This window comes from Schistocerca serialis, chromosome 3 (assembly GCF_023864345.2).
Source record: "Schistocerca serialis cubense isolate TAMUIC-IGC-003099 chromosome 3, iqSchSeri2.2, whole genome shotgun sequence".
In the NCBI taxonomy this organism is placed as follows: domain Eukaryota; kingdom Metazoa; phylum Arthropoda; class Insecta; order Orthoptera; family Acrididae; genus Schistocerca; species Schistocerca serialis.
The window spans coordinates 46,073,924-46,099,496 of NC_064640.1; the positions used below are offsets into that span (position 1 = coordinate 46,073,924).

General features: G+C 40.2%; 1 protein-coding gene across 5 annotated transcripts in view; it reads left to right on the plus strand.

The window, feature by feature from the left end:
* The window catches only part of LOC126469697 (WD repeat-containing protein 7), a 385,995-nt gene that overhangs the window by 282,823 nt on the left and 77,599 nt on the right, over nt 1-25,573 (plus strand). For all 5 annotated transcript variants that reach the window (XM_050096866.1, XM_050096868.1, XM_050096869.1 and 2 more), the window contains 2 exons: nt 12,712-12,921; nt 14,619-14,805. In XM_050096866.1, the coding sequence (XP_049952823.1) occupies nt 12,712-12,921; nt 14,619-14,805 (397 nt within the window). The remainder of the gene's footprint in view (nt 1-12,711; nt 12,922-14,618; nt 14,806-25,573) is intronic.

Genomic DNA, 25,573 nt, shown 5'->3' on the forward strand with positions numbered 1-25,573 from the left:
ATGTTAATCGGTCTCTTTATTTCAAATTTGTTGGTAGAGTACAAGGTCTGGCATCCCTGCACATGCCTGTGTTCAATTTGTAACTGCTGGAAGTTTCATTGTTGTATGTCTGTTAGTTATTGTTCAGTGGTGTATTGAGTAGAACGTTATGTTGCACAGTTTTCAAATTTCGAGATGACAGAGTTAGAGCAGCGATGTGTCTGCATTAAATTTTTTTGCAGACACACACCAAATGATGGAAGCCTGTGGTGATGAGTGCTTAAGCTGTACTTGGCGTTACAAATTGTTCACATGGTTTAAAAATGACCAGACGGAGGTTAAAGATGACCCTCGTTCAGGACGCACTTCGATTCTGCTGGTGACACTCATGTCAGAAATGTCAACGAAATTGTGTGTGCCAATCAAAGACTGACTGTTTGAGAGATTGCAGAAGAATGTAACATTTCAATTGGATCATATCATGAAACTCTGACACAGCATTGTGGAATGCATCGTGTTGGTGCCAAGTTCATCGCACAGCTCCTGAGTCAAGATCAGAAAGACCTTTGCCTTGCAACCTGTGAAGAGCTTTTGGATCATGCAAATGAGAATGAGATGTTCCTTAAGAGAATCGTAACTGGTGATGAGACATGGGTCAACAGTTATGATGTTGAGACAAAGATTTGATCTTTACAATGAGTTGGAAAAGATTCTCCGAGACAAACAAAAAGCTCATCAGGTCGGGTCAAATGTCGAAGTCATGCTGATCATTTCCTTTGACTTTGAAGGATTAGTTCATCATGAATTCCTGTCACGGGGACAAACTGTTAATCGATTGTACTGTTGGAATGTGTTGCGATGCCTGTGAGAAGGAAATAGCCTGAAATGTGGCAAGACAATTCATGGCTCTTGCATCATGATAACACACCTGCATGACTATTGCACAAAAATGAAATTGCTGTGCTGCCTCATCCTGTGTACTCTCCAGGCCTGGCTCCTGCAGACGTTTTTTTTTTATTTCCGAAGTTGAAAACCCCATTGAAAGGACGAAGATGTACAATGATGGACGAGATAAAAGAAAATTCACAGATGGTGCTTCATTTGACCCAACAAGAGGTGTACCAAGACTGCTTAAGGAAGAGGGGAGCAGTGTCTCAGTTGTGAAGGAGAGTATTTTAAAGAAGACAATGCACAATAAGTAAAAGATAAGCATAGAACAATTTTGTGCACGAAGTTCTGGAATTTTTTGAAAAGATGTGGTATTTGGAATGCAGGTGATGCTTGGTAAATTTTCTACTGTCTTTGCCTGCAATCAGTTAAACTGTTTGAAGATCAACATTAGAAATGCCCTTTGTAACAATTCTGTCTCTATCACTGTTATTAAATGGGTATGATCATATCCCAGGGTCATGTGGATTCCAGTCACAGTTGCTACATCCATCGGACTCAGACTTTTCTTGCTTACGTCTCCTCCGTCAGGCTGCAAAATGCCTACATCAGATGCAGTTAGTTTAGGTTTTTGCTCAGAACAAGTTTCTGCTTCTGCTGATGGGTTACGTGCATTGGACACTGGATTGCCTTTTGGAAAACAGTAGCTACCTATTTTTCTTCTGTTTTTTTCTTTTTGCAGGTCTTTCACAAATTTTTCACCATTGTACCATTTTTCTCATTGCTTCATTGGACCAGATTCATGTGCATAGCCCAACATTATCCTGGAAATAAATATTCAAAATACCTCTTAAAATATGTTTACACAAATAAGGGAAGTTTTAAATAACATCGGAAATAGTATTAGGCTATTAAATTATTTTTAAAATTTTATAAATTATCTCAGATTAAACAAACAAATAAAAACAATAGATAGAAAATTGCCTGACAGATTCACAGATACCTGTAGTACCTGCACAAGCAAAGAAGCCTAATTGTCCCAAAAAAAACAACTTGCACCCTGCCAATCACTCGTAATGTTAACTGAATAATTGAAAATAAGCACGGCACTTAAATCTGAAATAAACTACATATAAAACACCAGCACAGTGACAATAGAGCCAACTGCAAATAAAATGGTTGGCAGTATTGTTATCAAAGCTGTTTTTATGAAAATTGTAAAGTCACAATGACAGAGTTTCTAAATTCCTGTAGGCTTTTTTATCAGTGGATTAAATATTATTCATGTCACCAAAGAGGTTTTAGAAAGTCACCTAATCCCTTTTTAAATATATTTAATCTCTAGAAAAGTTATGATTATTTGTCACTTACAAATATGCCAAACATTGGATGTGGTAATTTATCATTTAATTTGGTGATTGTGATGTTCAGTCATTGCTACTGTTAAGTATCAGTGTGTGTTGTAAAGTTGATTTCAGTAGTTGAAAGGCTATAGCTTGTCCAACTTTTCTTGGCTGGTCTGAGAGGTTAGCATGGTGAATAAATGGGTAAGCACTGTGGTGGCTGCAGAGTGAGGAATATTGTGCAGGGAATATCTTTGCGAGTGTTAATAACGTTTGCAGCTTGCACCACATTCTCACCACTTGCTAAAGGAGATGACACACAGAAGTACCAAGGTTTCGTTAAGTCAACATTCATGTTCACATGTGGTACTTATTTGTAGGAATGAAAGTGATATGAAATTAAATTAAGGCCACAGCTCAAGGTCAAACAATAAGCAGAGTATTGCATAATAGTTACTGTAGTGCCTCTCAGTGTTAGCTTGCATAGATTGGCAGCAGTGACAAGCACAGTGGCAAGTGCCATGAAAACTTCAGAATTCTGTTGACGAGTGCTAAACAGTACTAGAGAGCATTGCGCCAAGAAAAGTTGGACGCACTATAAAATCTTTTTGTTGCAGTGTTTTATTTTCTGCAATTTTAAAGTAACAAAAGCATCACTAGCAACATTCACTGTACATGCTTGTATGATTGCCCAGCTCAGTCAGTTTGGTGAAGATTCCAGTCTTAAAAATAACTACAGTTGAATAATAAAAAAAACCCTTACATGGACACAATCTATATTTGTATCGTCTACACCTAATGTGACAGAGTTGCTTTCCCACTTTAAGCTGTAGTGTGTATTGTTTGTTTTTTATGTTTATTTTAATTCCAAACTGACCAATCATAAACAGCCTTCAAGATTTCATTGATTCCTCCAATAGAAGAGTTGATGTTTTATCAGTGATTAATGTGTTGCTGTCATCAGATAAGAGAATTTTTTCTCCATGCCTACAACATTCTGAAATAGCCATTGATACGTATCCAGTGGTGCAGTTGTCTAGTGCAGTGGACAGTTATTACCATTGCTTCTTTGGCATTTTTAATTAGTCCTGAGGCTGCAAATGCATGCAGAGGACAGCACTAGCAGGAAGTATCCACTGGAATGGACTGCGTGCATTTGCAGCCTCAAGACTGATTTAAAACACCAAAGAACAGACATTAACAGCTATCCACTGCAGTGCACAACTGCAACACAGGATTAAGAACAGTGTCAGACCAATAAATTAGCCTGAGGAACACCTTTGTTGATACGTTTCTTGTCAGACAATTGTTTTACTTAAAATTTATCATCAGCAGATGTATGAACTCACTCTACCTTTTGCACCTTGTTTTGTTGGTAAGAATAGAAACACTCATTCACTATTCCTCTTACACCTAGTGATTATAGCTTGTTAATTAGATTTTGTGGTCAGCAGCATCAAAAGTTTTGGACAAGTCAAAGAGTATATCAGTAACACAATCACCCTTGTCAAGAGTATCAAGCACCAGTTTTGTGAATTTTGTAACAGCCGATATTGTACTTATCCCACTTTGGAAACTAAACTGTGCTTCGTTAAAAGGGTTGTGCATATTCTTGCATTTCATTAGTCTTTCTTTCATGACTGTTTCAATTATTTTTGAGAATGCAGACAAGTAGTGAAACTGGCCTGCAGTTTTCAATACTCTGAACATTGTCAGTCTTTAGTAATGGCACATCTCACGTGTGCTTTAGGTACTCTGGAAAAATGCCTTAAATTAAATACTTATTTACTACATTAGTTAATGGTGCTTGTATGCTTTCTATGCACATCTTCAGAACATTGATTGAAGCCTTATCTGTGTGTGCTGACTTTAAGCTCTCTTGTGGGGAATCATCATCATTGTCCTTGCTGTGCAAGTCATTGTTCATGCTACATATGTTCTCAGAAAGATTTGGTTGCAAGTTCTCCACAATACCAGTGAAATAGTCATTCACATTTGTTATAACATCAAGTTGAACACTTATATTTCAAAAGACGACACAATACATATAAGTCACAGAGCGAGTAGACCACGTAAAGCATGTGTACACAGTAACGGTCAAATCTGCTCTGAGTCCAAGTTTAGCGGACGCTGGCTGGCTGGCCACTTAGGTGTTAGGTGGTGCGGCTGCTGCATGGCTGGCAGACAGCGCCGCATGTAGAGGACTCGTGTAATTGCGCGACAGCACTTTGAATGATGGGCGCGTCACAACACTTTTCCCCCCTTTGAAATTTTTGCACTGGTCTTGATGGAGGTGGCCTGTAGATGGCTAAATATTTCAAAAGACTGCACGATGGATAGGACTTCATCGAGAGTCGGATTTGCCAACTGAAGGGCACGTTGCCTCACTTCTTTGTCGGGCACCGACCGGATAATAGCATCCGATACCATGGAATCAGCATAGGATTCTTTGTGAACATCAGTAACAAATTGACACTTTCTACTGAGGCTGTGAAGTTCAGCAGCCCAAGTGCGATAGGATTGATTTGGTTGTTTTTGACAACTATAAAAGGCAACACTAGAGGCTACCACATGCTTTTGATTATGAAAATATACGGACAGAAGTGAGCACATTTCAGCAAACGACAGATACGCTGGATCTTTCAAAGGAGCCAGTTGTGACAACAATCGATACATTGGAGGTGAAATCCATGAAAGGAACAGAGACTTACATGTTTGTTCGTCCGTGACATGAAATGCCGAGAAGTGCTGTCAAAGACATTTTTCGTAATCAGACCAGTCTTCCGCCATCTCGTTGTAAGGAGGAAAAGGAGGTATAGACAACAACGAGAAACGCCCCACATTGGATACCGTGACGAAATCGCAAATCACCGACGTGAGAAGCGTTTGCTGTTCAATGAGACCTTGCAATAGTTGCTCTAAAGTAGCCATGGAAACTTGTGGGTCAATGATGAAAAGGAAAGATCCCATCCTCGTCGCCAGTTGTTATAACGTCAAGTTGAACACTTATATATCAAAAGACGACACAATACATGTAAGTCACAGAGCAAGTACACCACGTAAGGCATGTGTACACAGTAACGGTCAAATCTGCACTGAGTCCAAGTCTAGCGGACGCTGGCTGGCTGGCCGCTTAGGTGGCACGGCTGCTGCATAGCTGGCAGACAGCGCCGCATGTAGAGGACGCGCGTAATTGCGCGGCAGCACTTTGAATGATTGGCGCGTCACAACAACAATATTTGCCAGTTCCTGATGATTTTTTATTATTCTACCCATCATTGATTTCTTTGTTTGTTAAGTTTGTGCCTGCCTTTTCCAGTTCATGTTTTATGACATCCTACACTGCTTTTTTTATTTATTATGTTTTATTTCCACATTGAATGATATTTTGCAACAAGGAGTAATCATCATCAGGATTTCCTTCCAGCGAGCCAGGTAGGAACTTGGTGAACGATGTGCCTCATTGGTTTCTGTCATGGTATAGCTTTTCTCTCTCCATTACATCCCATGCTAATCCTCACCTCTTGAAATCTTTCTTAACCTAGTCTGTCCATCTCTTTCTAGGCCACCCAATTGGTCTTCTTCTTGGTACCTCCATCTCCAAATACTGGTGTGGAGTTCGAGCCGGGAGCATTCACTTCACACTTCACATGACCGAACCACTTCAATCTCAAAGCACTCATCCTCTCCTCTGTAGTCATTGTCACCTGCAGGTCTGTCCTTACATAATCATTCCTGACTCTGTCTCTCCTAGGTTTTTGTAGAGTTGACCTAAGGAACTTCATTTCACATGCTTGTATTTGACCCTCTTATCTCTTATTTATGACACAGGCCTCTAGACTATACATCATGACTGGCAGGAGATAAGTTTTATACATGGTCTGTTTGGCTCTTAGAGGGACTTCCTTTTCCCAGATTAGATTTCGTACTTGGTGGAAAAAGCTAGATCCTTTTGTTATTGTCTGCAGCTCGTGGTCTCGCAGTCAAGTTCTCGCTTCCTGAGCACGGGGTTGCGGGTTCGATTCCCGGCGGGGTCAGGGATTTTCACCTGCCTCGAGATGACTGGGTGCTTGTGTTGTCCTCAACATTTTGTCCTCATTCATGAAATTGGCGAGATAGGGCTGAGCAAAGGTTGGGAACTTATACGGGCACTGATAACCGTGCAGTTGAGCGCCCCACAAACCAAACATCGTCATCGTCATCATCCTTTTGTTATTCTGTTTAAGACTTCTAGTTTGGAACTTCCATCACATGATATGATGCTACCCAGATAACTGAAGCTTTTCACATATTCAACCTTCTCCCCCTCCGGTATGATGTTACAAGGTGTGTGTGTCCTGCTAATCTTCATTGCCACTGTCTTGTTCTAACTCACAGTTAACACGAATTTTTTAAATTTTGTGTTCCAGTAATCTAGTCTCTTCTGAACCTCCATTTCTGTCTCTCCTCAAATGGTGATGTCATCAGCAAAAACAAAGCATTGAGATCTTCATTTTCTTCTTCCTAACAAGGAGTACTCTCGTGTATATTTTTTTGTACCTGTGATGATAATCTGGGAACTACGAATTAGTGCGGTGCATTTGTAAAGAACTGAGAAATGTATGTTTCTGAAATCTCTTTCCATTACCTGCAGTTATTTTTGAAAGTGGCTACAGTTGAATGGGCCACTTTCAGAAATGTCTCCCCAAAAATTAATTTAAACAATGTGCATAATTTAGAGAATTTAGTATGTACATTATTTTCCATATACACTTCATCCCAGGATTGATTTGCCTGTGCCTTATAACAAGTATGTATTTCACTTTCCGAGAAGATGCTTTTGTAGGCATGCAGTTTTGTGGGTTTTATCAAGCCAGTCTTTAGCTTTAATATCTAAAAATAATGCTCTCAAAGGCCAAGGTCTCTTCTAAACACTTCACAAATTTTCCTTTCAACATATTCAAGTACAAGGGCCTCCTGAAAAGTAATGCATCTTAATTTTTTATGTGAGAACTGTTAAACCTTTATAAATAAAACAAATGTTATTAATGTTCTACATCTTTATTCTTCATGTTTGTATTTTTACAGCTCTGTGTCACTAAAGGGCTCTGAATTGTAGTGTTAACTTGGCGGAGTGTAACATAACTGTGTCTATGCATTAGAAACAGCAGGCTGTAATCGACTTTCGAATTCAAAGGGTTTATCCACACGTGAAGCAGCATGACAATGCCAGACCACATACAAGCAATATGACATTATCAATATAATTTGACACTTTGGCTTCACTGTCATCGATTATCCTTCCTACAGTCCCAACATGGCCGCATTTGATTTTCGTCTGTTTCCAAAACATAAAGAACACCTTTAAGGACCTAAATTTGATAGTCATGAAGTGCTGCAAGCAGAGGTGAGGGTGTGGCACCACCAACAAAGCCAAACATTCTGCAGTAATTGCAACAGACTGGTCTCTCATTGGAAGAAGCATATTGGTTGTCGGGGTGACTGTGTTGAGAAATGAATATATAGACATGACGAATAAAGAAGTGAATGTTAATAAATTCTGTGTTGTTTCAGAAGCTTTAAGAGCTTTTACATAAAAAGTTCAGAGGCATTATGCTCTCATACATGGTCTAAGACCAATGATCAACTTTTTGATAATCTAATAGCTGTGTTTACTATTTGTGGCACAGCCTCAAAACCTCTATTAATATTCATGTATCCACATATTGTTATGTTTGTTTTGGGGCTTAGACACTTTCCAGGATGTCAGCTTATTGAAGAAAGTGTCATCACCAGATGCGTGGTACACACACAGAATGATTGGCATCTTATGGATGTCTAGCTTTGTTAGCTCACTGGCTGCCAATTCAAAATGTTTATTTACACTAATAGTGGTAAGATCTTCTTCTGTCTTTAAAGAGTGGGCAGCTCTGATATAGATACATAATCACCCACTACTTAAGCTAGTTATACAGTAGCAATGCTCACATTCATGTGACGATAGTCTTATATGCTGCATTTCATTCTCTCTCCACTGGTGCTCTGTAATGCATACCACCTTGCTGTTCAAAGATTGTAATTCAACTTCAACCTGGTGTATACATTGTTGAACTAGCTCACCTGGGAGAAAAGAAACTGTGGCGAAATTGGAAATCGAGCACAGCACGAGTTGGAATTTTCTTTTCTAATGCCACTACCAGTTCAACCACAACCATTTCCAAGTGGTTATGAGCCTAACACCATGGGAGGTGCCTCATTACTGACTGAAAGTCATTATACAGTAATTTGTTTCCAATTAATTACTACAGTTCTGGGTATCCTGAACCATCATATTCATCATTCTTTTTAAATAAAACAAACTTTACTAACATTCTGCTTCTTTAATCTCCATGTCTACATATTTATTTCTCAACATAATCCCTCTGATGACGAACACATTTCTCCCAACAAGAGACCAGTTTTGTTGATTCTGTCAATGTAAAATGTTTGACTTTCTTAACGGAGCCACAACCTCACCTCTGCTTACACTGCCTCGTCACTATGAAAGTGAACTGCTTGAAGGTGAGAATGATCGATGACAGTAAACCCAAGGCATCTGATTTTTGCAGATGTCACAGCACTTGTGTGTGGTCTGGCATTGTCACGCTGAAGGAGAGAGTGCTCATTGTGTGGATGAACTCTCAAATTTATGCTTTCAGTTTTCTGAAGGTCTCACAGTACCTTGCAGAGTTTATGGTTGTGCCACACCTTGAACATCCCAGAACACTATGAGCATGACATAGCCTGCTGATGGCATGGTCTTTGACATTTTTGATGGGGGTGATCCTTTTTGGTGAAACTCCACTGATGCTCTCTTGTTTTAGGCTCAATATGGTGAACCCAGCTTTCATCACCTGCCACAATGTTGTTTAGGAACCTGGCAACCCCATACTCAAAACACACAAGAAGTTGCCGAAATGTATCCAATCTCCTCTTTGTCATGTCAGGAGTGAACATTCGAGGCACCCACCATGCACTATTTTCTCTGTACTGCACTTCTGTAATGATGGCGTGTTCACACTCTCATGATACGTCCGCAGCTTGTGGTCTTGCTGTCGCATTCTCACTTCCTGAACGTGGGGTCCTGGGTTCAATTCCTGGCGGGGTCAGGGATTTTCACCTGCCTCGAGATGACTGGGTGTTTGTGTTATCCTTATCATTTCATCATCATTCGTGAAAGTGGCAAGTATGGACTGAGCAAAGGTTGGGAATTTGTACGGATGCTGATAACCACACAGTTGAGTGCCCCACAAACCCATCATCATCATCATCATCTCGTGATATGCCGCCCTTGCTATTGCTCCTGTAAGTTCATCAACCCAATTCCAATATCTCTCATTGGTTGCCATATGCACTTGTCCACTCCAAGCTCTGTCACACACATTAAGGTTAGCATCACCATTTCCTTCATTATGAACACAAAAAAATCCCATTTTTGCACATAACTGATGTCAATACAATCAAGCAGGAAAGTTGGCCGAGTAAGGTGGATGACATCTAATACTTCAACTGATATTGAGAACAGAATAAAAAATTGTGAGGCGCTGCTTTCAGCATAGCTTCATTTTTATTATTTATGCAGTTCATATTCTGACCACAAAGAAATCTCTTTCAATTTAACAAAAGCATTCACAAATAAACACAGTGTATCCAATAACATAACCAGGACTATCCCAGTAATAAAATATAACACTCTCATAACTGTTAACATGGCAGCAATGGGTTTTATATCTACATGATACACACAAATAGTACCCCACTACCCACCCCCACATCATTCCTCATAACACAAAAACCTTACATTTTCCTCTCACTATCCATTAATCAACACATATTTGGATAACTACACAACAAACAAATAATAGTAAGTTTTAAAATCGTGAAAACCATCTACATCACTACTCTGCAATTCGCACTTAACTACGTGGCAGAGGGTTCATAGAAACTCTTCCCAATCTACATCTCGCCTGTTCCACTCTCCAATAGCATGTGGGGGGGAGGGGGGGGGGAATGAACAATTAAATATTTATGTGCAATATCTTATTTGTCTTGTTTTATCACACTGGCCCTTTCTCATTGTGTTGGTGGAACTCAGAAAAATATTTTTGCATTTGGAAGAGAAAGTGTAGTGACTGAAATTTTCTGGAAAGATTGCACCAGAGTGAAAAATGCCTTTCTTGTAATTATTACTGTTGTATTCACTAAAACAAGTCAATCTTCCAGTGTTAAAGATAGCAGGAAGCAAACCTCCTACCACAGAATACTCATTGCTGTACGAGGTAACTGGCTCGCATACTTTGCTGCATATGTGATCACAGTGCAGAATGTCTAAAATAATTAATATGGGTAACATAGTATGAAACATGTAACAAACATTTATTAAACACACACACACACACACACACACACACACACAGAAGTCAACTTGGATGGTTGGTAGGTGCATGGCACTGGAGTCGATGTCATATACGTTGTCTACTGTAACACATTAAAAGATAACTATTTAATCTATAGAGTTCTGTTTGGACTGCTATCTATGACAGTTATTATGTTTAGTCTCTGCATCTTAATGCCACAGACATGCAGACACACCTGTGTAAAGAGTGCACCAAACACTAATAAATGATTTTGCGTCATTCCATTGTTGTTTCACAATTGCAAATCCATTCCTATTCCTTCATTATTGCTTCAGCTAACACAGTGATAAATTGTGTTGTCATATGTCCAAGTCAGCAGCAGTAATATAAAATACAAAGCGAGCTACGCAAGAAAAAAATATATGATCCATGCAAGAAAAGATTACAAGCTAGCAGCACAATCCAACAATGAGGAAGTTTTCTACAAGATAATTAATAATGGAATAAGTGGTTGGTTGGGATCTGATGCAGCTGCACTGTTTAATGTTTCGAATTGGTCATTAGTGTTTCAGTAACACCTGTCCATGCCAACAGAGTGATATAATAATAGTTTATTTCATTATTGTGTAATAAAACAGTGCTTTAGTTCATATTATGTAAGTTTATTTTATTGATTTGAGTTGTCAAAAATTGTTTTCAGTGGAAGTAGTGTGCTATTGATAATCCATGCTTTGCATCTATAAACATAACTTGCATTGTATATCCATAATATGCTTGTGAAACAAGAATGTACTCTGTGCCTCATCGTACAAAAATCTTTTCCAGCTCTAATTTGTTGTTGAAAGACTGCAGGTACGACAGGTGTTTCATCACTAGAAATCAGTAAATTCTGTACCCAGTCATTGTACCCATTTTGTTATTCATCCGTGTTGTGGTGAGAGATCATCTCATATTTATGTCTCAGGTTGTTTATGTGGGTCTGAAATTGTGAACTATAAAAGCATTCTAATGCTAAATAATGTGATGAGTCACAGTTTTTATCAAACAAATACTCATAATAGACAATTATTGTGGTATAAAAAACTGCTTCCCTCAAAATGTTAGGCAATACACGTGCATACCATGAGAATGAATATACCTTCTTTGCTCGCAAACTTATTGCACATTTGAGAAAAGGGCAATATTGCTAATGCACGTAGTCCACAAGAGGATTGCAATTCGGTAGACCACTCATGTATTCCTACATAGGAACCATTGATCAAAATTGTACACATACAAACAGGCCCTACACTGCTGCTGGCACCAGTGTACATTTTGAACAATGCTACATGGTCATCTACTCTCCAAGTGGCATGCTCGTTGCTCTATGTAAAGTTTGCTAATGAGCACATATGAGACATAGTGACATTATGGACATTTGCTCATATAGCTTCTGCTATATGACCACTGTTCATTTGGTTAATGAATTTCTCTAAAGAGCTGTTGGAATGTGTAAGTTGCAGAATGTGTCACCACTTGAGCTAGTGACCTTTTGTTGGTGTCCACAGGATATCCACTGGTATAAATGGCTTGGTTGAGGTTTCAACTAGTATGCCCACCATTCTGTTACTTACCTGGATTTGACTCCTTTATGTTGTTTTGAGAATTGTGTTTGTATTTCATAATATTAGTTGTTTAGTCATCCTCTAACCATTTAGGGCATTGTGATAAAGATGACAAATTAATACAACAATAAACGTATTCTAAAGTTAACAAGTTTATATATGCAGGCATATAATTCATTAAGGTCTAGTTTCACAGGGGTTTTTACATTGTGTAAAAATATCTGCTGTATATAGGTACTCATAAACAAGCTAGCTGTAAGCGCAAAAACTAATTTTATAATATTCACTCATATCTCATTGCTAGTGACTACAAACGTGCACACAGGTGAGTGCATACACGTGTGCATGTGCTGACTCTCTCTCTCTCTGTGTGTGTGTGTGTGTGTGTGTGTGTGTGTGTGTGTGTGTGTGTGTGTGATGAAGGTTTTTGTAATTCATGTTAATTGTTAAAATTTGGATTCTATTAAATAAAATACTATAACCCATATCCTGAACTGTACGTATGTGTGTGTCTCGTTTCAGAGTATTGTGTGCGCAAGCCTTCAAGCATATCAGAATTGAAACGGAAGCAGACAACAGCAGTTGTTTTGCTGGGTGTGATTGGTGCCGAATTTGGGCAAGATGTTGGAGGTGAAGCATCTGGACGACGACGGGCTGGTGACGATCAGCGTCGTAAAACTTCCGTTGTTGAAGGCTTTGGTATTGGAAACAACAACCTCGCAATGCTGACAAGTAAGTCATTTTTATAATACTGTTATCCAGTGAGTCTCATGAACTATATTATAGTATGATAAATATACAAACTGCTGTTAGTTTTCTGTGTATTCATACTCAGCTGAATTGTTTTTTCTTTTTAAGATTTTCTTTGTCTCTTATAAGTGTGCAATTTATTTTTACCATGCAGTAGTTACTGCTAACAGATAATGTTTCTTGAGTTACATGCCATGTTCTCATGTTTTTTCAACAATGAAATGAGCCAGAGGATGCTTGTTGTTTGACTTGGTTGGCTTTTACAGAAAGTCATCAGATCATTTGCAGGTTTCTCTATATCTTCTTTGGAACTTTGAAAATTTCCTGCTGAGCTTACAACTTGTTTCCACAGCATTAATGCAGTGTTGATTTGTAGTAGCTATAAGAGAAATTGGTAGTAAATAGTCTTTCATGTTTAAACAATTTTATTCCTGGACACTGTTACTTTTATCTGTTTGCCACTGCAAGAAACAGCTTGGGGTAACATCTTATGCACCCCCAAGCCATATGTTTGTCACAACCAGTGACTGATAGTGCCAACACATGAATTACGGTTAGACAAGATTTTACAGCAAGTTTATTATTGGATCTACAGATGACTAGTGTTGGTTGATACCCGAAAGAAGTGAACAGATAAAAATAAATAAATCTAACAGTAAAACTGTTAAAATGTTATATCAGTCACATACTTCTCCCTCGACAAGATGTCAGACTGAAATGATAGGTAAATGTTTTACTTTCATATTCTGGGTGTTTATACACAGCAATTACAAACTTTCAGGAAAGATACAGCACACCTAGACGATGTAAAATCACAGAGCAATGCACAGTTGGAAACTCGTCCCTGTTGTGACATGAAACACACAAAAAGAAAGGAAGAAAGAAAGAAAGGGCACAGATAGGCTGAGAAAACATGTGTATTATGCGTAGTACAGCAGAAACCAAGAAATAAGATAAAAAATGGGTAATTGTTATCATCAAAGAAGGTATTCGAAAGTACAAGCCCGGACTGTGATGCAGGTCTCACATCTCCAGTGCATGGAGATTGCCAGACCTCACTTTTGCCTTTAGTACTCCTCTAGAGTATGAAACCCCCATTAAAACTGCTGAGGAACTTGTTGCATGCATCACGGCAGCTGCTGGGGTAGTTCAGGGCACACCTGAATTTTCCAGAACATCAGATCTACCTTGCACTGGAAATGTGAGGCCTGTATCGTGGTCAGGACTCATAATTCTGAACACCTTCTTTGATGATGATCATTGTCTGGTTTCATTCCTATATATTTCTGTTCGTGTCCTTCCTTTCTTGTGTTTTGTGTAATCACTACAGCACCAAAAAAGTGTTTCAGACAATGCGTTGCTATGTGGTTTTCCAGCATCTAGGTGTACTCTCTCTCCTGAAAATTTGTCACTGTTGTGCTGCAACACCCTGTAGATATACACTGCTTGAAGCACTTCAGTTTCGAGATCTAAGTAGTGATTGTTAGATGTTCAGCATAAATGAAATATGGTTGTTCTTGCAGTTGTTGAGCATCACTAGGCATTTGTAAATATTCAATGGCAATCTGTTCATCTCATAACTCCAATGAAATTATAAGTGAATTGTTAATTATAGTAAAACATAAAATATGGAAGAGCCATGAACAGTATTTTTGCCTTATGAGTCTTTTTTGTTATAGGTATAGCTCTTACACAGCTACTATTAGCACCACCTTCTCCACGTATTCCGGCTCACACACCCTTGAGACGTGCAGCAATTGATTTGATAGGACGTGGTTTCACTGTGTGGGAACCTTATCTTGATGTATCTAAGGTGCTTCTTGGTCTGCTTGAACTTTGCTGTGATGCTGATAAGCTTGTGCCAAGGTAATTTGAAAAAGTTAATTCTGTTCCTGTATTGTTCAGATTCCACTAGGCACCTGAGATTGTTTTTATCCGCCGTGTATCACACATTTTGCACCAATTTTCATAACTCAAGAACAAATTAAAAAATTGTGTGTTGAATGTAATGAGAACTACCAAAACATAGAATACAGATCACACCAGAAATAAAATTTGGAGCAATAGTTTAAGCCCGGTGGTTTATGTTTGAAATAAGAAACTGTTTTAAATGTACAAAATTGTTGTCCATGTGGTGAAGAACCACTAACATTAATTATAACCGTAAGTAACAATGTAGCAAAGAAATTAATATGTGATTCTGTTAATAATGGTGTCTGTGACCAGTGCTGTCATTATTGTCATCCATTAAGGTCCCACTGCTGGGAAAAGATCTCTTCTAATCACTTGTAGTATGGTGCCAGGATGGCCCAAGTGTTATTGACACCATAAATTGTCAGAAAGTCATCTCAAGATGGCCGGTTGGCCTGTAGGTGCAAAGAAACAGTTCCTCAGCCATCATGAAGTTATACAAAGAATAGTATGAACAACATATTTTAGTCATCAGAACTCATACAGCCTTGTATATGGTGTCTTGATGGCATGCAGTGACCTCAGGTGGTAGAACTTGCACCAGCAAAACATGACAGCATGTGACGGCAGTTGGCACAAGGACTTCAGGCCGGAAAGGCAGCAACAATAAAGGCACAGCATCAGCACCTCAACAAGCACGTAGCTACATCAGGCTTGCAGATGTCAGGCAAATAACAGCAGACTTGTGCATAGGCTAGCCACACCATTAGATGTGAATTTGGTGACCAGCCAATAGCTTGTAGGAGGTCAGGTGCAGGAGGCATCCAGGCATGGACTGCAAACCAAAGACCCCTGGAGAAGCCCAGGAGTCTGTTTATTTCAGCCTGCAGGAGGCCCTAGCCAGATTGTGCCAGCTTGTAGCCCAGCGGCATCAGTGCAAGGCGCACACCATAGACCAACAGCTAGTGGAAGCAGCAAACAGTTGTAGATGAAACTGCATGACTCACATTAGGTCAACAATCTGCTGTAGGTGTTCTCAGTGTAGCTAGTGTTTGGCAGTAGATACTGTAGGCTTCATTGGCCATCATTTATACTGGCTCACACTGATCTTATATGGACTGGGCATCAGTTCAAGTCACTTAGAGAGGCCCACCCAGCATGGTGTGAGGTAACCCAGGTCTCCACTGTGCCAAGCTGGTGACTTGCACCATAACAGCGATATTGTGGACCTGCCAGCAGAATTTTGCAGGCAGCATGCTGGCTCGCCTGGCTACAGTTTACGAGCTCTGCTAGGGAAAGGTGCTATCACAACCCTCCTCCTCCCTTCAGAATATCGGTTCCACTGAGTCACAGACTGATATTAATTCTGCAAATAAATTAAACATTACATGTTATATTTTTCCTTTTTACATTTATGTACACTTCTCATTCCAAATACGTTTACACTAATCCAGTCCAGTTCACAATGTCCAGTGGATGGTGTGCTTGATGACTATTTACTCTCTAAGGGTGACCCACTCAGTTGGTATATGGTGATGGAGAATTCAGGAGAGTGATGATTTCCACCATAGATTGGTACAGGCTACAAAAACTAGAACCAGAAGCAAGATGATGCTTGAAGTTCATATACCTATCAGTGTGGTTTGTGCTGGTATCTGCTGCAATACGGTTGTATGTGTTGAAATATTTGCTGTACACTTTTACACCCTCTTATGCTGCTATAAACTTGTCCAGAGAAGTGAGTGCATTGGGATCCAAGCTATTTTTTAGGAAGGTCAGGTTCTGAGTAGTTCGTATTTTCTAAAGTTTGCTGAGCAGGTACAGTAGCAGATATGTCCGGTTGAGAACCACAGTGCGTATTGTGGTTGTTGGAAGCCAAAAAGTTGTTCCCAAAATGTCACTAATCATACCGTTTATCAGTATACCCCTATCCTGCAGCTCCAAATGTTCCGTACCGTTAGATAACCCTTACTCATAGTATTACACCCTGTGTGGACTAGCTTTTTGGAAATCAGATGTGGTGCTTCTTTCCCTCCTAAGACCAGTTCTATTTCACACATCCCATTGGCAGTTTGGATCATTCTGTATCAGTATTACACAAAAACCATTCAGTGTGTTAGTGTTCTGTCAAAGATAGTAGTTTACGAAATGCCCTTCCTAAATCTACCCACAATTATGTACAATGAGCTTTCCCCCATTTAATTCATTTCTCCACCAACATCATAAAAAATTTCATTCCTCTGCATATGGTGCTTTCAAGATAAAAATGTTGTTGCCACCGCTGTGACCACAATCATTCCACCAGAAAATACCCACTGTACTACCCCTACACCAGATGCAACAAAACAAACATTATATCAGGTATACAGTGAAACAAAACAAAAGAAACCAACTCCCAGCTCACTACGCAATCAAGAAAATTAAAAAAAAAAAAATCTTCCAAAATATCGGATAAATTAGTCATCTGTCAGCAATGAGTCCCATGATTCATACCAAAATGTTAAGTTAGTCCAGTAGTTCATTACTGCCATGAATATTCCACTTACACCAAGGGTGCAAGAATCCATTAAACCTATGCCTGTCTCAAGCTCAGATTACAAAACAAGAATGATTTGCAACCTGTTGCAAAAACCTTTGCATGCCCATCCTTGTAACAGATGGATACAAGTACTTCGGTTGTTCAGTATGAAATGAAATCACCTACAACTGGCAGTTTGCATTTAATTTATTTATGCAATCAGTTTTGGTGTTCCATTATGCCATCTTCAGGCCCCTTAACTAACATAAATTGGGTGGAATTCATTCTAATGTGCAGTCATAATCAGAGCCAGTATTAAATAACAGTGTCCATAGTCTCTGGTTTACACGACACTATCCCTTTGTTTATAAACAGTCATCATCAGTTAAGGAAACCAGAGATCTGCAAGCACAAGTTATTTAATATTGCCTCCTGTTTTGACTGCACGTAAGATTGGATTCCTCCCAATTTACATTCATCAAGAGGCGTGAAGGTGGAGTAGTGGAACTCTGAAACTGGCTGCTTAAATAAATAAAATGCAAGAGAGAGGGCTGCAGCTGTTTCAGTTTTAATTTAATGTTGTAAAAACAGCTGATGACATGTTGGGAGATGGTTTGAGATCATTTTAAGTGGAGTGATTGTATCCTCATTGCGAGAAAAGAAGATGGCGCCGAATGAAACTTTGTTCTGTAACGATGTCTCAGTTTCCTTAAAAAGTGATAGTGACGTGTGTAAAATCTGCGTAAAAAAGGTAAAGAGAGGTATCCTATGCATCCAGTGCAGGTCGTGGTATCACGACAAATGTGTTAAAGTGAATCTAAAATATATAAAAGACGAACATGACTGGACATGCCGTCAGTGCGTTGTGAGTGTCACGAAAAACGAGGTAATGGACACGATAAAATCAAAAGAAAAAATAATAAGTGTGCTTACAGAGGATTTAATGACTATAAATACGAAATATGAAGAACTTCGGCAGAAATATCAAGAACTGGAAACGAAATACAAAGAGATAGAGCAAGATCATCGTCTAGCACAAGACAGTGTTGTTAACCGTCGTTCTGCGCAAAAAACGTGGCGTTTGCCGAAAAAAAACAAACAAACAGACAGTGAGTACAGTTCCGGCGATACCGCTAGCAAATAAATTCACAACACTGGACGAAGACTGTGATAAGACAAAGAACAATGACAAACAAAAATCAGTGACGAAACTTCCAATCGAGTGCGCAGCCAAGAAAACATCTAATACGAAAAATGAACCAGTGAACATCAAACGACGAGTTGTTGTACTTGGTGATAGCCACGCCAAGAAAATTGCCGAAAAAATAAATGAGTACAGTACGTTATTCACGGCAACAGGTATGACGAAACCCGGTGCACCTTTGACTGAGATTATTAAGAGCAGCAACTCACTTAATGAGCTATCTAAGAATGATGCCGTCATAATCATGGGTGGAAGTAATGATGTATACAGAAATGAGAGTAAACATGCGACCCAGTGTTTAATAACTACATTACTTGATCTGAAAGTTCCGAACATCATAGTTACTAGTTTGCCTCACAGATACGACCTGCAAGACAATTCCATCGTAAATCTGGAGCTTGCAAAAGTAAACAGACAATTCTACAAAATATGCAAGTCCCAACAAAATGTAACATTTCTTGATCTTCCAGATGCAAGAGATTTGTTTACAAAACATGGACTACATTATAATAACGCTGGCAAGTCATACGTTGGCAAAATGCTAGCGAAATTAATACAAAAAGACGACGACGTTGCAAGAAAACCAATTGCTGTGCAACCAGTTTCGACCAAGGAAATGGATAAACGAGAAAACAATTTCAGAATCGCAGCCACAGCGCCAGCTCAAACAGGAACATCACGTCCAGAAGATGAGACGGTGCCAGAACCAGCCTCGGAACATACAGCAAAGACTGAAATTATCGTCAAGAAAACTGTACCTACTCATCATCCAGATGCTCACACATAGTCAAATTAGTTTTAAAGACCCTCTACCTAATAATATATGCAGTAGTAATTTCGTTATGCACTTGAACATAAGAGGTCTGTCTGAAGGAATGATCCGGAAGCTTTATGATATAGAAATTTTGCTAGAAAGTGTGAAACAATCTGTGAAAGTAATATGCCTTAATGAACATTGGCTAAAATCTGAAAATATCAATCTCCTAAATAAACTTACAGGTTATAAACTGGCTACCAGCTTTTGTAGGGCCAATGGGTATGGAGGCTCTTGCATATTAGTTCATTCCACGGTAGACTATGATATCAGACAGAATTTTAGCCATCTGAATGAAGAAGGCACATTTGAAAGTTGTTGTATAGAACTTAAAGAGTATAACACACTAATTATCAGCATATATCGCACCCCTGGGTACCATATAAGCTCTGTATTTTTAGATAAGTTTGATACATTGCTACATAAATTAAAATGTGAGAAACTGTACAAGAAAGTGGTTATATGTGCTGACTTCAACATAGATGTAAGGACTGATGACAAATTTTCTTCACACTTAAAGAACCTGGTAGCCACAAATGGTCTAAATCTCAATTTCGATCAGTATACAAGAATTACAGCAAGCTCTGCAACATGTATTGACAATATTGTAAGTAGTTATAATTATTATGTAAAAGAAAAGTTTCTTCTAGATTTAGGAGTATCAGACCATAAAGCACTATTTGTATCACTACCGAAGCAAAATTCAGTCTGCACAACAAAAAGATGTAGGAATTTCAGTCAAGAAAATGTGGAAGTATTTTGCAAAAAACTAAGCCAAACCAAGTGGACAGTCAGCAAACACACTTCCACAAGTGACAATTACAATAACTTTTTAACTGAATTCTTGGGTATATTCAATGAATGCTTCCCTTTTGTAACAGTGAGGACCAGGTCCCAAAAAAGTAGATCCTGGGTAACAAAAGGAATTAGTGTGTCTAGTACTACTAAGAGGAAACTGCATATGGAGGCAAAAGTAAATCAAAGCCCTCAATTTCTTAAGTATGTAAGCACATACAAAAAAACATTTGACAAAATAGTTAAACTAGCAAAACGTACTGCAAATAACGACTCCATTTCAAATGCAAAAAACAAATCAAAAGCTGTTTGGTCTGTTATAAGAAGTGAAGTTGGCAGTGAGGCAGAGAGAAAATGCCCTTCTAAAATAGTGATAAATGGTAGAGCTGTTACAGAACCCAGTGCCATTTGTGAATCATTCAATGACTTTTTCATAAACTGTAACAAATTTGGTGACTGTTCACCACCAAATACAAAGCCCAATATGACAGATAGCAATTGCACATGTTTTAAGTTTTCTCATGTTTCCATCTCAGATGTCATCAAAATCATAATGTCCCTAAAAAATTCAAAATCTGCGGGGTGGGATGCGGTCCCCACTGAAATAATAAAAATAGTCCGTCACAGTATTGCATATCCACTCTCTTTCATAATCAACCAATCATTTGATGAGGGATGTTTCCCAGATCGATTAAAATATGCAGAAGTTCGGCCCATACACAAAAAAGGCAAACAAGATGAATTGGGCAACTATAGGCCAATCTCACTGTTACCAATTTTCTCAAAAATATTTGAAAGAGCTGCATGTGATCAGATTGAAAATCACAATTCATCTAACAGCATTATCTTAGGCAATCAATATGGTTTCAGAAAAGGCCGCAGCACAATCCATGCAATAAATGAATTAGTCACAAAAGTCAGCAGATGTCTTGATGATAGAATGTGTGTGTCAGGCATCTTTTGTGACCTGTCCAAAGCCTTCGACACAGTAAATCATGACCTGCTTCTCCAAAAATTGGCACGCTATGGTTTTCAAGGCAAATCTCTTAGCTGGATGTCATCATACTTGGCAAACAGAAAACAAAGAGTACTTATTAACATCAACGGCAAGAAATTTCTCTCTGGCTGGAGAAACACTCAATTAGGTGTTCCACAAGGCTCAATATTAGGGCCACTGCTTTTTCTATATTATATTAATGATATGCCATGTCAGGTCCAGTCTGATACTATCCTCTATGCAGATGACTCAACAGCCGTAGTCTGTTGTAAAAATGAGGTAGACCTAATTCGTCATATTGAACAAACACTTGGGGAAGTGGAGGCATGGGTCAAAAACAATAACTTAACATTAAACTTTACAAAAACAGAAATTGTTCATTTTACCACAAAACAATCTGCACAGTCTATAAGTGAAATAAGGTATATGGACAAAAAATTAGAGACTGCAGACTGTGCCAAATTCCTTGGCGTGTTAGTCAATAAAAACCTGTTATGGAGTCGCCATGTGGACAACATACTGGGTCGACTGAATAGCCTTGTATATATTATGAATATCTTGTATAGTATTACTGATTTAGCTGTAAGAAAAACTGTATATAATGCATATTTTGTTTCAGTCATTAGGTATAGTATAATTTTCTGGGGGTCTGAAAAAACAAATTTACTTAGAGCTTTTAGACTACAAAAAAGAATCATCCGGGCAATGGTGGGAGCAAAACCAAAGCAACAGTGCAAACCTTTATTTGTAAAACTGGATCTAATGAGCATTCCAAGCATATACATCTATGAAACTCTCACTTTCACGAAAAGAAACCCACAACTTTTTGAGGGCAACTTCTTCTTGCATCAATATGATACAAGACATAGAACGAGCTACATGTTACCTACCCACCGTTTAAAATCATATGAAAAAACCCCATACTATATGGGCATGAAATTTGTAAATAAAATATGGAAAGATATGGATGACCCAAATGTAAAAGGCACCAAAAGAGACCTGGAAAAATATCTGAAAGATAAATGTTACTATAGTGTAGAAGATTTCATGAATGGTAACAATGCATTATAATTGTAATTAAAATACCTCTTTGAAGATGTTACACCATGTATATTATTAGTTTGTTGTATTTTTAGTATTGTTATATATAGTGTAAAAACCGACAAGTCACCTATGTCACAATCTTTGATTGTATAAGGCATGTTATGTGATAATAAAAATTGAATTGAATTGAATGCAATGTCACTGAATAATCCACCACACACTGGATTTTCTTCATGTTAAGATAGTTCCAACAACACCTGTCAGAGGTGGATGGAACAAAATGTGGAAGTATCTCAAATGCACGCCGTAGCAAACCTAAGTATCAGTTAGGGTATTATGCAGATTTTTCATTAAGAAAAATGACGATAAAAACAAAGGAAGGTAAGGCCTGCCAAAGCCAAAATGGAATAAGTACATCAAAAACCATCATACGAAGACAACCACATCCAGAAACTGCATGGGACAGAGATGGAGGAAGTGTTGCACAAACACCATTTCCTAGCAGGTCACGCAACCTGTACCAGGGCAAGCCAGCCCGCTGTCTTCAAAATTCCACTGTCTGGTCCACAGTACTCCTGCAGTGACATGATGCAAGTCATCATCCTGGCACAGTGGAGGACTAAGTTACGTTATGTCATGTCATGTTGTCAGGGCTTCTCTCCATGACTGCAAGCGACACCTTGTCAAAATGGGACCTTGGCAAGCCAATATAAATAGTAGTAAGTCCAGCATACAGCATCTATTGTTGACTGCTGTCTACATTGAGGATGCCTCCACACCAACTGCCAATCCAATGTCGGTTAGCCAGGTCCTACACCTGATTGCTGTCTCTACTAGTCACTGGTCTATGGGTAGCACCTAGATCTGGCGCTGTCAGGGTATGAAGTGGTGCCATCTGGGTGAGGCATCCTGAAATTTGAAATATCCAACTCCTGGGTGTCTCAGAGTCGTCTTTGGTTCGAAGTCTGTACCTCAGTGCTTCCCGCACCTGACCTACCATGAGCGTCTGGCTAATCACTTCATTCTCAACTATTGGAGTGGCGAGCCTACATGCGACAACAGAAGAACTAGTTCTTCACACCTACCATTCATCTAAATGTATTGGAATGACTTCCTAACATTTTATGATATCGGAAGTGGCAAGTGACATCTATCAACCTCCTGGGTCAGCATACGGCATCATCAGCACAGTCCCCCCTGCAGGTCCGGGGGTTAGAATAGGCCCGAGGTATTCCTGCCTGTCGTAAGAGACGACTAAAAGTAGGCCCTCCCCCTCAAGGGGGTAGTTAGCGCCTGCGTCCGGAGACGGACGGTTCCACGACCTATATTTGCGGTCATTTTGGTTTTTCACTTCTTCTGGTTTCTTCCTTCCTTTGGTTTTTTCCTTTCTTTGTTCTTCTCCATCTCACTGTCGTACTTACTCTTTCCCTTGCCTCCTTCTCCTTGCCTTCTTCTCCTTGCCTTCTTCTCCTTGCCTCCTTCTCCTTGCCTCCTTCTCCTTGCCTTCTCTGGTCTCCGCCTCGGCATTTGAGACAGTCTGTCCTTTCTCTCCCTCTCTCCCTTCTTTTTCCTCTTCTTCCTTCCTCCCTGTGCGTGCCTGAAGGCCGACCCACGCATTCGCACACGTAGCCGGTGACGGGGTAACGTGTAATTCCCCGCCCTGGGTAGACAAGTAAGGCATGCACGTAGCCCCTGGTAAAGGCCAGGCCCAGGGAGGGGTGATTGCCTGAGCTGACACCTTCCGACCATGCCGATTGGTCCCTCCGTCCGTTTCTCGGGAGGTGTGACCTGAGGTGTAAACATTCATCTAAGGCGGGAGTGCCCTCTGAGAGGGTCCCCACAAGGAAGGAGGGCGCCATTAGAGACGCTGGCAATCATGGGGGATTCCTCCGCAATGGATATCTCTTCTTCTTCTCTCTCGACTTCTGCCCAAAAATGGAAACTTGACCAGCCACCAGTGACAAAAGTATTACTGCCTGCCCCACAGTTCCTCATAGTTTCTCGATCTTAGGATGGGAAGGATTTTTCTTCTGTCAACCGTTTTGTTATCCAGAAGGGCGTAGATGCCATAGCCGGATCTGTCAAGTCTTGTACCAGGTTGCGTAATGGTACCTTGTTACTAGAAACTGAGATCGCCTTTCAGGCACAAAAACTGCTTCGGGCCACACTCCTGTACACGTTCCCTGTCCGGGTGGAGGCTCACCGCACTTTGAATTCGTCTCGTGGTGTGGTATATACTAGATCACTCGGCGGATTGACTGACAAGGAGATTCAGTCTTTCCTCGCTGAGCAGGGCATGACGGCTGTCCATAAGGTCATGAAAATGGTCAATAATGACCTTGTACCGACCCGGACACTTTTCTTGACCTTTGATAGTGTTCAGCTGCCGTCGCGCATCAAAGCGGGCTACGAGGTTATTTCTGTTCACCCCTATGTCCCGACACCTACGTGCTGCTACCAGTGTGAGCGTTTTAATCACACTCGCCAGTCTTGTTCCAATGCGGCTAAATGTGTCACTTGTGGCAGGGATGCCCATGAGGGTGACGGTCCACCTCCGTCTCCTTGTTGTGTGAACTGTCAGGGTGACCATGCAGCGTCCTCCCGCGACTGTCCCATCTACAAGGAAGAATGCTGTACACAGGAAATTCGGGTCAAAGAGAAAGTGTCCACCTCGGCTGCTCGCAAGCTGTTTTAGGAAGCCCACGCTGCTCCCAGCGGGGAAATACAGTACTGTCCTCACCTCTCCTCGGACTACCAGGGAGGTGGCGACGCAGACATGCGATCTGACCTTCAGCACTACGGTCGTCCGTTCGGCCAGTGCTAAGATCACCCGGTCGACGTCTCCTCTTCCTCCCGTCACCCCTCAGACACAAGCACCTTCATCAGCTTCTGCCAAGACGGAGAACCAGAAGTCAGATGCACGGGCCTTCAAGAAGGAACCGTCCCATGCAGACTTCCTACGTACCTCGAACTCCCAGCCATCGACCAGTACTTCCACAAAACGACCTTCCAAGAAGGCTCATAGGAAGCACAGTTCTCCTTCTCTGCCACGGCGCATTTCTTCTCCTGCGCCACCCAGCAGTTGCCGCCCCAGGCCGTCATCTGTTTCACCTGACCGCACCGCTGGTAGCCGAACATCTGGCCGTTCACTGGCGGAGGAAGCACCCCCTCCCGGCCATCTTAACAAGATGGCCGATGAACCTATAGAACCAATGGACGATGACTGTCCGCCTACTGATAGCGGCGGCAGTGCTCGCTCAAAGCCAGGCCCTCAGTGGCCTTCGAGGTGACCCCTTCTTGCATCTTCTTTTTCTTTTTCTTCTCATGATGGCACTTCTTCACTGGAATATT